The following is a 13,020-nucleotide window of genomic DNA, read 5'->3' on the forward strand; positions in this document are numbered from 1 at the left end:
AGAGCCACCGTCGCTGCGTCTGGAGCTCAGTGCCGATTGTGATTGGTTTAAAGAAATGCAAACAACCTGGAGCGTTCCCCCCCCCCCCAATCCAGGAATGTACGTATGTTGTAGCCAGACCTTACTCCACAGCGCTGTGGAGATAGGTCCGGCAATACAAGACTATGGTTACAACAATAAACAGATGGTTAAGGTTAGGGAACGATCGTGGTCATTCTTTTCAAAGAACTGTCAACTGTCAGTAGTAAACTGGAAATTAGCAGCAGTCTCCTGTGTTTAAGTCTTATGATTTGTTGACCCATCCATTCACAACAAAAATGTGTGCATGTTTCGTATTATTACCAAAGATTTTTTTTTCAAATTAGGTGAGCTACTCCACAATCATTCGTCATGCCTCTGGTAACTGCAGGGGTAGGATTCACTGTTATAAAGAACAGTCCCAGTTCCATAATGCACAAACACACAGCACTGGCCTGTGCAGCGTGTGTTTATGTTGAGACAATGGAAGAAGTCAATCTAATCTTTAGCCAAAGCAGAACAACGCCTACAACAGAGAACATATAGTACTGTACAGTTAATACACACTCCTACACTACTTCCGTCACCACACACTGCAGATCATTTCTGATTCACACTGTTGCATCATTAACAACTCATGCAGTTTTAGATGCATGGATGCACAGATTCTAAAGGAAGCTCTGCAGAGACACTTCAGTTTATAAGATTGTACATTTATTCATTTCAAATGAACATACTGTTTCAATTATGTCCAAACCTTAACATACATCTCTTCATGACTGGCTCAGGGAATGCACAGTCACTGGTTTCCCTGGTTTAACTGGAGCTTACTCACCACTGGAAGGCATCATACACATATTCATCGCGGTCCATACATTCAACACCACATATCCCAGGCAGAGCCCACAGATCCATTGGAAGGAGGCGTTTTTTTCTGGCGGTGTAGTCGCCGACGCAGCTGTAGCTAAACACTGCCCTCTACTGTCTGACGTTCAGTATTCATTCAATGCAAAAGGAGTGATAAGGTTGGCCTACATGCTGTTTATTTGTGTCACTGCCTTTTTCAACATTGCCTTTCATAAACAGCATGTTACAACCCTCTCAATAATCAAAACTGGCCAGCGCAACCACCCCAAAAACCTATTATAATTTCCTTTACATAAACACAGACATTTGAAACATAACTTGATGCAGAAAAGGCACAAATTGTTGCAGAAAAATTCACCAGAATGCAGGAAATTAAGTGTTTTGATATGCTCAAAATTTTAATTTTGTTCAAAAGTGGAGATCTTAACCCCCCTCAACATTGAACCCAAAGTTACGCCCTTGAACAAACATCTTCAGATCATCTCAAAAAAGAGTTCTACTTCTCCCAAGCTTTCTCAAGATAAATGGCTGTTCACATTCTCCACATGATTTGTATATCCGAGACTGGAAGATGTTAAATAGCGGCGTCTTGTAATTCCATATGGAAAACTGTCACATGTATAACTCTTAAATTTGCTATTTGCAGCAGCGAGCACAGAGCACTGGTGTGATGTTCAATATTCAGTGTTGAAAAAAGAAGAAGTTCCTCAGCAGAAATTAAATCAGTTCAATCAATCATCAAGTCATTATCTCCTAAGGAACAAAAGAAACTATTTAAAATAGAAGCCACAAAGACAAAATGCATTAACTTGAAATTAAATGTTAACAATTAAAAGAAATAAAATAAAATATGGTCAACTTTCTTATCATTGTATATTTTATCTGTGTGACAGTTTGAACAAACACTTTCCCCTTTCGTCTTTGAATTTGTTGGCCTTATTTTTCATGAACACCGTCTCCACACTTCATTATATTCAACCTATTATTTTTGGTATTTGTACCAATAAAGTCCTCCAGTGTTGGACAGTTATAGTCTGTGTGCAGCTGACGTCCAGGACGCAAATTTACGAATCCCACTATGGCCATGCCAAGACCCGCCCTACGAAGCAGCTCCATTGGTTGGGGTTAGGCATTTGACCTCGAGTGGTTAAGGTTAGGATAGCTGATTGGTCAGGGGATAGGACCTGTACAAATGGGGTTACGTTACCTTGCGTAAGCATGGACGCCTGGCCAATAAATGCTATTGAAGGGCGGGTCTTGGCGTGGCCATAGTAGGAATCATAAATTCACGTCCAGGACTTATTTTGGTTCAGTCTCGTGGCGTCCCAACGCGGGGGGTAACGTGGTCCCACAGGGGCCGTGGAAGTGGAACCTGAAAAACAAAGTTGTCTATGAAATGTTGTCTATGCTGTAAATGTGACATTAGTTAGGGATGATTAACGATGCAAGTGTCTGACTGTGTGACATTGGTTGACACATACTTGAAGCGCATGGTGGCCGGTGTGTCCTCCATGTTGAATTCGGCCACAGGGACACCTCTGGCTGCCACCTGAGGAGCAAACATGGCTGCTGGATACACAATGGACGAAGTGCCAACCTGCAGAGTGAGATTTTATTGAAACTTTGAAGTAATAAAGTAAAACGCCTTCCATTAATGCAAATCCTATTGAACAAGTTCTAATATTCTATATTATATTATGTGAAGATTTGCACACTCCTTAGTCAATAGTTTGCCCCTTCCATCATCTTGGTTTATAACACTGTACAGCTCTTTTCATTTTTTAAACTGATATTGTTTACATATTTTGTGTTTAAAACTTTTTTAAGATTCTTAACTTGCAGTACTTGCTTCTTCCATTCTCTTAATATATGTATTGTGACCGTTATGCATCAAAATACCGAGGCAAATTCCTTATATGTGAAAACCTACTTGATTCTGATTCTGAACAGTGAGTGAAGGTAAAAGTTCAGGTGATAATTTCAAAGTTCCTTTATTTTCAGAAAGTGTTAATAGAAAATGTCTACATTAATAATAATATTAGTTTAGTATGACAGTCTTGCTGTCAATGCAACATGTTTTACCTTTATACAGTACTAAATTTAACATCCAAAACGTTGATACTTCTCTAAAAAAAAGATCTTCAGCAGTGTTGTACACTTATTCAGTATGGAAATAAAAGTGGTGAGTACATTAGTGAATTTGGCAGTAGTACTGATACACTTTATCATTTTAGGTTACTTTTGGGTATTTCACATTGACTTTATATTAACTTCCTGGAGACTTAAGACCTTGACACACCAACCCGATAATCGGCCGTCGGACAGTCTGGCGAGGTCAGTGACTCGAGTCTGTTCGGTGTGTTCCGTGCCGTCGTCAGTTGGAGGGGCCGTCGGTCTACATTTTGACGGACCTGAGTTGCTGGGTCGGAGGGCGGGCAGTAGGACTCAATGACCAATCTGATTGGTGGAGTGCTAGCCCTTGACTAGCGAATCAGTGCACTTATGTTAGCGTGACGAACAGCCTCTCAAAATCTGACAAAAATCTTTCAAACTGACCTTTGTTGATATGAAATGAAGACTGATTCAGCAACTGCATGGCCTATTTCTCGCTTAAAATGTTTTCAGAAACACGTTTCGGTGAACTATCTTCGTAAAATATGAGATCGTATTCTGAATGAGCCGCCATTATGCTCGGTTGTAAAATCTGGGAGCAGCCAGACCCACGTGACGCGTTCGTCCAATCAGCTGCCGGTTTTCATTTTTTGGGCGTGTTCCGAGGCACATTTTTGACCAACTCTGGGAGAATGAGCAGTCCGACTGCCTTTCCTCCTGACTCCTGGCTGTCGGGTTGGTGTGTCAGGGCCTTTACCCTAACCACTACTTGTCTTACCCTAACCTGACCAAAAAATCTGCCTTCTCCCAATTGGGGACACAGCTTTTGTCCCCAATTGAACAAGCCAATTAAATGGCCTTTAGTCTGAAATGGGTTCCTGAAAGGTTGGCTAAGTCAGGAACACACACACACACACACACACACACATACCACGAGGCAGAGGTCACAGCTGTCCAGCACTTTCTCAGCCTGGGTGAGGATGTCTGAGTCCAGACTCTCTCCAAACCAAACCACAGCTGGTCTCAGGAGACCGTGACAGCTTTTCTGCTCACACCTGAAAAAAAAACAACACACACACACACACTTTGTCAAAAAGAATAACCTCATTTGAAAAGAGCAGAGCACTAAAAGAGAACATGATTGTGTGACTAACCTGGGCAGCTGCAGAACAGGGATCTGGGCGTCATTTGTGTCTGGGTCTGGAGCTCTGGGGAGGCAGTTTGATAAATTCATGTCATGTAATACTTAAAGTGAGTCCTTATCTGATATTTGTATTTTCCTTTATATAACAGCTGCACAGTGCACACTTCAAATACATAAAAGTTAGTAAATCCAAACCATTTAAGGGAAGATATGGTTGACCATTTAATACGATTACACTATGAGAACATTGCCAGCATTACAGCTGTCTTTTAATATGTTTCATCTGTGTTTTTGACACAATAAAGTAATTAAATAAACTTTAAAAAATATCATGAAAAAACACTACAAACACAGAAGTCCTGACCACAAAGATAGCTTAGCCCGAAAACAAACATCCAAAGTGATACTTTCAATTACCAATTTATTTAATTGTATCTTATTTATTCATCTTCTCCATGAATGTTTGTATTCCTTTAAAACCCTTTAATTTACCTTTAACACAGTGAGACGTTTACATAATCTTTATGACTGGAGGTTTAATCAGAATCACTGTTAACAGTCCGATTGATTAGTGGAACATTTCAGCTATTAAAAACGTCAATTTTAAATGTCAAAGTGACGTTTCATTTCAGTCACAGATTTTCACCGCGTCGTCACCTGTTATTTAGCTGCCGACATCTGACAGACTGTAACAGGCTTTTTTGTTCTCTGGCATTTTGTTCTCAAATGAATATGATCAATATCTCTGCTAACACATTTTCACATTGTTGAGGAAAACAGTCCAGTCCAAACAAACGACACTGAATGAAGCTCTTACCCTTTGCCCTCCAGAGCGTCACAGATGGGGCTCTTGTAATTGGCTGCTTCATGACCACAGCTCATACAGCGGGTTTTAAACAGACTTCCTGGATTAACAATACAAGAGACAACATGTTAGTGCTGAAACAACTCAATTAGTCGGAAGACAGAAAACTATTTCAACAATCAATTGTTTTGTGTAATATATCAACAAGAATGCCAAATATTTGTAAGTCCCAGTTTCTCCAGTCTGAAAAGGTACATATATTAATCTTTAAAAACTTAATTTATAAAAAAAAAAAGAAAAAAAAAGGGTAACACTTTACTTGAAGGTATCTACATAAGAGTGACATGACACTGTCATGAACACATGACACTGTCATGACACAGTAATGACACATGAACCCTAACTCTAACCATAACTTGTCATGACAAAAACCGAATGACACTTACTAAAAGAAGCGTTATGTCATAAACGTTTATGACTTGTTTATAATGTTTATGACGCGTTTATGACAGTGTCATGTCACTCTTATGTAGATACCTTCAAGTAAAGTGTAACCAAAAAATGTTCCTACTTTTATGACATTTTATGGACTAAACAATTAATCAACTATTGAAAATGATCAGTGGATCAATCAGTACAAATAATTATACTCTTAATTAATTATTAGTGCCTATAAAATGTCAGTGCTCATCCAGAGTGATGCTATCCATTTTCCTGTTGTGTCTGAGCAACAAGGAAAAGCAGCAAATCCTCAAAATCTAGAAGCTGGAACCAGAGAATGTTTGGCATTTTTACTTGAAACATTACTTTTTAATACTTAGTAGAGTACCAGAATATTTAAGAATAGATTACTAGATATTGAGCATCTTCAGCGGTTTCTACTTGCCGTGAATTTCCAGCATGTTTTTGGATCCGGCGCGGCGGTGGAGCTCGTCGATATTTTGAGTGATGACTGTAACCTGACGTCCCTGTTTGCTCAGTCGCTCCTCACACTCTGCGATGGCCAGGTGGGCGGGGTTGGGATTTTTTGTGAGCATGACCTCGCGGCGGTAATGGTAAAACTCCCAAACACGGGAGGGATTCCTGGAGAAGGCCTCTGGGGTGGCAAGTTGCTTAAAGATGACAAATCATGAGAGGGCCATTAATACGGACAAAGTTCGGCGTTGATCAAAAAGTTCCACAGCTAATTATTAGCACTAAAGCTCCTTTGTCATAATTGTTTTTGGTTGTTGGAAATTTAGGCAAAATAATGGAAGACAGAAGAAACAGCAAGCGAGACAACTGAGCACAGAGCCATCTGCACAGCACTGTTTCCACTCAGCTTCAGAAATGCAATGAAGTTCCCAAAGAAGTAGGTATGTAGTCACACTATTTTTAGTCACAATGAAACTTTCAGTGAACTTCCTCAGAGTGACTCTGAGATGCTCGATAAGTACAGACTCCTCAATCTGACTAGGACTGAAGCACTCTCAGCAAAAATGTTCCCCTTGTGACAGATTGGCACTGTTTTACGACGCTCAGAATTGTACAATACATTTTTCAAATATGCTGTCTTGCCATTGTTCACACATTAAAGAGTGATAGACTGATCTGTAAAAACTGATGCAGTTGGAGAAAAATGTTTCGTATCCTTAGGTGGGCTGTCAGCTGCTATATAAATGAAAGAATGGGGGGGGGTAGTTTCTCACATATTTGACTGAGAAATTAAAATGAAAATCCCCTAGGAGGAGCTGGAAAATGTTGCTGGGGAGAAGGACATCCGGACTAATTTGCTTAGCCTGTTGCCACTGCGACCCGGCCCCCGGATAAGCAGCAGAAAAAGTATGGAAATTAAAATTAGCATTGTAGAATACACTCAGTTGCCAGTTTATTAGGACCATCGAGCTAAAACTAATGCAATCTAATACAACAGCCCTGCAATAAATCATCCCTTCACAAAGGTTACACGGTTCAGTTTTTGTTGAAAATGTTTTAGAGAGTTCTTTATTCAACTTTATGATAATTTTGGAGGCTGCAGTTTGTGCTGCTGTCCTATTGAAATGCATTATACTTACAGGTGTATAAAATATCAAGCATAATACGGTTCAATAATATGATAATATATTCCATCTTGTGAAGGGCTCATTGCATGGTTGAAATATAGTCTCACAAAAATATAAAATGTGAGTCGCCTTCAAAAAATATCCAAGGCACACCAAATTAAAACGCCTTTATTTTACATGGCAATATGTATTTAAAACGCTTTGCGAGCGACATAGGTCTTCATTATCAATATGATAATATAGTTGCATACCTGTGCTTGCCATTGTCTCCAGTAGCCTCCTGCTCCTCTGAAGGTTGGGACTCCGCTCTCTGCACTCACCCCTGCTCCGGTGATGATGGCTATATTCTTCGCCTTGGAGAAAATCTCCCTGAATGCTGCCAGGTCTGAACATAAACACGCCCAGAAACACAAATAACACACAAAATGACAATAATGAAAGCTAGTGGATTTGTGGAAGATTAATATAATAATTGCTCGTCAGGATAAGCATGTAACAGAAGCAGAAATGGAAGGAAAAAGGAATACCTGAACTGGGTCTCGCCATGTTTTGGCTGCCCCAATGCCTTTTCAGGTGGAAATACAGGTGAGAGTTTATTAAGCCTCTACAGGACCGCTGGAGCATAATCATCGGGTTTTGGCTAGTAGGGAAGAAAAATATGACACGTTTCACAATGGAAACAACTGCCTCCGATGTAATCACAGATTTGACAATTGAGACTTTTGCACACTAAGCTATTTTTCTTAAAGTAATTACGAGCTAAACTTGAACAAAACGAGCAAGTAGATCAGAAATGTCACTTCCGGCTGCCATCTTTGTTTGGATTAAAGACTTGGGAAACGCAATAAATGTTTGTTGTGTGGCTGTTGTTCCAGCCTAATAGTCTTCAGTGGAAATGCCACTGAGCTAAACTAAACCACACCAATAAGGTACATTAAGGTGTTGTGTCAGTAAAATTGTGAAGCTTTTGGGATAATGCATTAATCAATTTAACGTTACTGTAACATATTGCACGATACCATCTACATTTTTAATGCAGCACTTCTGATCAAATGTATTACAGATTTCATTATAACACGCAGGCTTGTTGAACTTTTATTGCATATATTAGACTTTTTATTTATTTTTTATTAACTTTATTTCAAAAAAAGTAGTTTACAAAAGTTCAATCATTGCAATACGTAAACAAATAAAATACAAAAATATATACAAATAATATAAAGGTGAAAAATGAAAATAATAGTCTAAATAGAAAGAAATAAAGATACAAAGGGGACAGACTTTCAAAAATCGTTAATGTCGACAGCAGGAGCATTTAAACAGATTAGAGTAGACATCAGATATTAATATAGCTTTCTTACTGGATACCAACTAAGAGACTCAAAGTACATGTCAAATTCAATCTGGAATAGTTTGAAGCACAGTGTTGATCTGGAAAATGTTGCCTTATGAATATGGAACTTACCTAATAAAATAAAGAGATTTACAATATTACATAACTTTCTATCTTTACATTCAAAATAAGTAATACGTTTCCCTTCAAGCGTGATTATACGTTTTGTTTTAGATACCATATAATCGTCAAAGCTTTTCCAAAATGCAATACAAAATGAACAACCATAAAAAAGATGGGTTAACGACTCTTGTTCTGTTTTACAAAAACTACAATAATTATCAACAGGCATGAATTTGGAGACAAACAGGTTTGTAGGGTATATATTATGTAATATTTTCAAATGTAATTCCCTAACTTTGTTTGTGATACAATATCTGCCCTATGCCAGTTAACATCAGTAAAATGAGAATTCCAGAAACATTTCCCACGAGGTGTTATTTTCTTTAAATTGAGAAAGCATTTTCTAATGTGCTTATTAGTACAAGTGCTGCTCATAATATCCATACAGTTTATATAAAGAGTAAAATTAAAACCAGGAACTCCATTTTGTTTTTTATAACTTTTCATTAGTTCTAATATGCCATTAGGTATAGATTTGAAAACTGAATTATATTCTTTGAACGTTATTGGGAATGCTTCCCTTCTGAGAAAAGATTCATAATTAACTAATTGACCATTACAATCAAAAAGATCTTTTACGAAGATAATATCTCTATTGATCCAATTTTGCAAATAGAGTGACTTGTTCCCCCTAGTGATGCATTCATTATTCCATAAGACAGACTTGTGTGGAGAAAAGTTGTGAGAATGACACAGCTTCCAGGCCAAAAGAGCTTGTGGATAGTTTTAACGGCAATCTTGTAATATTGTAGTTACATTTCAATAAAAATGTAAGACCTCCTACACTATTAAAAATGTTATTGGGGGATAAAGTACCATAAAGACTCCAGTGCTCTCAAACATTCCTTCAACCATTTCACCTTAAAAAGGTGTAATTCAAGTCCAAAAAGTCCAGAAGTTCATCCTTACAACCAGAGAGCACCGCTTTTAAATGGTGGTGTCTGTTTTTCCATATAAAATTCGTAAATATGGAATTTAATGTCTTTACATGTTGAATCATGGACATTGAGAGAGAGGGCAGGGTAGACAAATCTTGAAATCCCTTCTGCTTTCGTCAAAAGAATCCCACCTAGAATAGAAATGGCTCTTTGAAGCCATACATTCAATATTGTTTTAGTCTTCTTCAATTTAGACGAAAAATTAAGTTGTTGACGTTCCTTGTGGTCCTTGCAGATATGAATACCTAAATATTTGATACATTTCTTAACAGGTATATTAAACATCTTTTCCTCTTCAGTCTGATACAAACATAAAATGTCACATTTAGATTTGTTAAGTGTTAAACCCGAAGCAGCTGAAAATTGGTCAATTAGGGATATAGCATATTCTATTCATATAGCTAATTTGAAAACCAAGATTATCCATCTGTCCTCATTGGAGATCATTGATTCAACTATATCTCCTTTAAAATTGTTAAGGAGATTGGCGACACCTGCTGATTGTTGAGGACAAAAATAACATTTATCACTCCATTGAGCACTCCAAAATTTCACATCACTGTCCACGGAATGAGTCTCTTGTAAAAAATATCAAATCAGCATTATTTTGTCTACTGAACAAAAAAATTGATTTCCTTTTGGTGCTGTCATGTATACCCCTGACATTAAAAGATATTATTTTTAAAAAGGAACTAAAAAGGGAAGTCTGTCATAATGAAAGAAAAAAAAAAAGAGAAAAAAAATCTGAACTGGATGTCTGTTAAGGTTATAGGAACTAGTTAAGGAAAAGATACTCTGAGATAGGGAATATCAGAGATTAACTCACCGTCAAGTGGGAAGCTCTGAACATGAGTACCTCAATTAACTCCTTAAAAAAAAATCTTATTTTAACTAGTGGAGTGAACATAGTGCCATTTGAATTGTATACAGGGAGAACAAAATGACCCCTTAAGATTGGGTGGCATATTTAACTTAAACATTTTACCTCACATTAAGGGAAGTTTAACAACTTAAGCAGTGTGAACATTTTACCTCATATTAATGGAAATATAACACGTTACGCAGTGTGTCTCACACCGTTAATGATGGCAGCAGGACCCTGCCATTTAGTTTTCTTTCTGCCAAAGTTTATTTCTGCACTGTCTCTCATGTTGGATTAAATCCTCAGTCATCCGAAGGTTCTTTCTCTTCATGACATCTGCGTTGAGGGAAGCTCGCCATAGTTTGAATCTAAAAGGTGCGCATGGTGAACTAAATGATGATGGGGCGTCCGACCCTGTGCACGGTGTCCACCATGAATCCAAGCTTGCTCTTTTCCTCTGGGATGATTTCAGCGATAATCTCCAGCACCTCCTTCCTCGTTGCTGCTTTCTGGGAGATTCAGAAGACGGAGATTCCATCTCCTATTGTACCGCTCCGACTCTTCTTGTTTCTCCCTCAAGGTTGTCATCTGGTCACTCATCTTCTTCAGTGTGTCATCAGTTCCTTTCCACTGGATTTCCAGCCCTTTCACATTTTCCTGCACTCTAGCAATCTCAACTGTATTTTTCATTATCATTTCTTCAAACTTCAAAAAAACGGCCATTCATTCATTCATGGCTTTTAGGATGTCAGCGTTTGATACCGTTTCCTCTTCTTTGGTGCAGACCTTCTTGGGATTTGGGCTTTTCGTGGTTGTATTGTTAGCAAAACTTTGGCTAACAGATTGTAAACTAGTTGCTACTTCACAAAGTTTGACCAGCAAAAGTCCTTTTGTTCGGGCGAATGAACTTACTAGATGCAAGAGCAACGTTCCACTCCATTTATCGATGATTTATTTTCAATAAGTCAATTTAAACCATTGGTACTCAGTCAGAGTCTCGGAGCTCAGAATAAGACGTCTGCATAGGTCGCCATCTTGGACCAACCTCGCATATATGAGACTAAAACTATTTAAATCATAGAGGTGTTGCGCTCCGGCCCGTCTTGAAGGGCTGCTGTACGTTTTGCAAACCACCAGATGTCACTGTGTTTCGGTGGATTAAAGACCCAAAACGTCAAATCTTTTTCGGTACAAATAGAAAGAAAGCCCCAAAAGCTTCACTCACTTATCACTCTAGTTTTCCTACACAATAACAAGCATGGAACTTCCTAAATAGCAGTTACTGGAGCCTGTCGTTAGCTGGCTTTAACGTATGCTAGCTAGCTAGCTAGCTAAGCTAACAGCCTGTCAGCATGTTAAATGGAAGTTAGCTAGCACGCTAACAAGCTAGTGCTGGTATCAAGGAAACAGCAACGGCTTCACCAGTATCACATTACGCTGTGAAGTGGCGTGCCCAAGGCAGAGTGATAGAGAAAGACTATGGCTCTGGCCCATGGTAATGAGTTGTGGATGTTGTTACAGCTGTGTTTTGCTAACGTTAACTAGCTACTTACCTTGCAGGGCAGTTGGATTGTCGCGATATCTACGAGATCACACGGTAATTGCTGTAAAGTTATTATCACATTACACACTACAATCCAAACCAACTGGCTCGTCAGGTTCAGCCCATGGATGTAAAAGAGGTTCAGCCAGGACTATCAGCTGAAGTAAGCAGGACCTCAGTCGGGTGTTTTTCTCCATGGATGTATAATACGAAGGTTTTCTCTCATTCACCAGCCCAGCAGCAGTAGGAAGTGGACTGATGTGTGAGGAAATGAGCCTATGAAGAGGGTCAGCGAGGTAGATAACAGATAACAACCCCAACAAAAACAAGACATGACCAGCAGAGGGAGCATTTGTACTACAGTCATCTTTTTTGCTCTATGTATGAATTAATTTTTTTTTAAGTAACACTGGCCCCTAACGTACGGAGCCCCGAGACATCACTGTGTGTAGAAAAGACAACTTCTTGTTGTTTTTAGTTTGTTCATAACAAGTAGCTACATAACCAACATTTTCATTTTTATTTGATTATTTTACTTTTATTCCAGATTGTAAAACTCTGTTACAAGTAAAAGTCCTGCATTCAAAATGTTACCAAGTAAAAGTATAAAAATATTAGCATTCCAAATGTATTTAAAGTCCAAACAGTTAAAGCACTGGCCCATTTCAGAATGTTTATTATATTATTGATTATAATTATTCATGCATTAATATGTAGGCTACATTGCTTCATTGTTGCAGCTGGTAAAGGTGGGGCTAATTACTTATACTGCCAGGGAGCTTGTGAATTTCACCAAGGGATCAATTATTATCTTAACCTACAACAATACATCATCATTTGTTTGATTCTATTTTGTAATATTAATCTGAATATGCAAATAATGTAGTGGAGTAAAAAGTATAATATTTCCCTCTAAAATGGAGAAGAAGTTTAAAGTTGCAGAACAATGGAAATAGTCTAGTGAAGTAAGTAGGCCTACCCCAAAGTTGTAAAACTACAGTACTTGAGTAAATGTAGGTACATTCCACCACTGTCCATATAGCTGCCGAAAACAAAATAGTCCAAATGTACTTGTACTGTCCCTCTGTTGTGCTTTCTTACTGAAATAATTGTGAACCCATTTGCAATCATTTTTATTCTCCCTTCTCCACTAGAGGCAGCATTGGATCAATA

The 13,020-nt window shown here is 38.3% G+C and overlaps 1 protein-coding gene across 1 annotated transcript; it reads right to left on the reverse strand.

Moving 5' to 3' along the window:
* Positions 1 to 1,257: 1,257 nt before the first annotated feature.
* sirt5 (sirtuin 5) lies at positions 1,258 to 12,129 on the reverse strand. Its single transcript, XM_078258346.1, has 9 exons — positions 11,858 to 12,129; positions 7,516 to 7,628; positions 7,240 to 7,373; positions 5,829 to 6,058; positions 4,959 to 5,042; positions 4,152 to 4,205; positions 3,929 to 4,052; positions 2,367 to 2,482; positions 1,258 to 2,257 (listed from the first exon to the last, which is right to left on the reverse strand). Exons 2-9 carry the CDS (start codon positions 7,616 to 7,618, stop codon positions 2,185 to 2,187), a joined length of 918 nt encoding a protein of 305 aa, XP_078114472.1. The 5' UTR covers positions 7,619 to 7,628; positions 11,858 to 12,129; the 3' UTR covers positions 1,258 to 2,184.
* Between the last annotated feature and the right edge of the window lie 891 nt (positions 12,130 to 13,020).

The sequence above is a fragment of the Sander vitreus genome, chromosome 9, assembly GCF_031162955.1.
Source record: "Sander vitreus isolate 19-12246 chromosome 9, sanVit1, whole genome shotgun sequence".
NCBI classification, from domain to species: domain Eukaryota; kingdom Metazoa; phylum Chordata; class Actinopteri; order Perciformes; family Percidae; genus Sander; species Sander vitreus.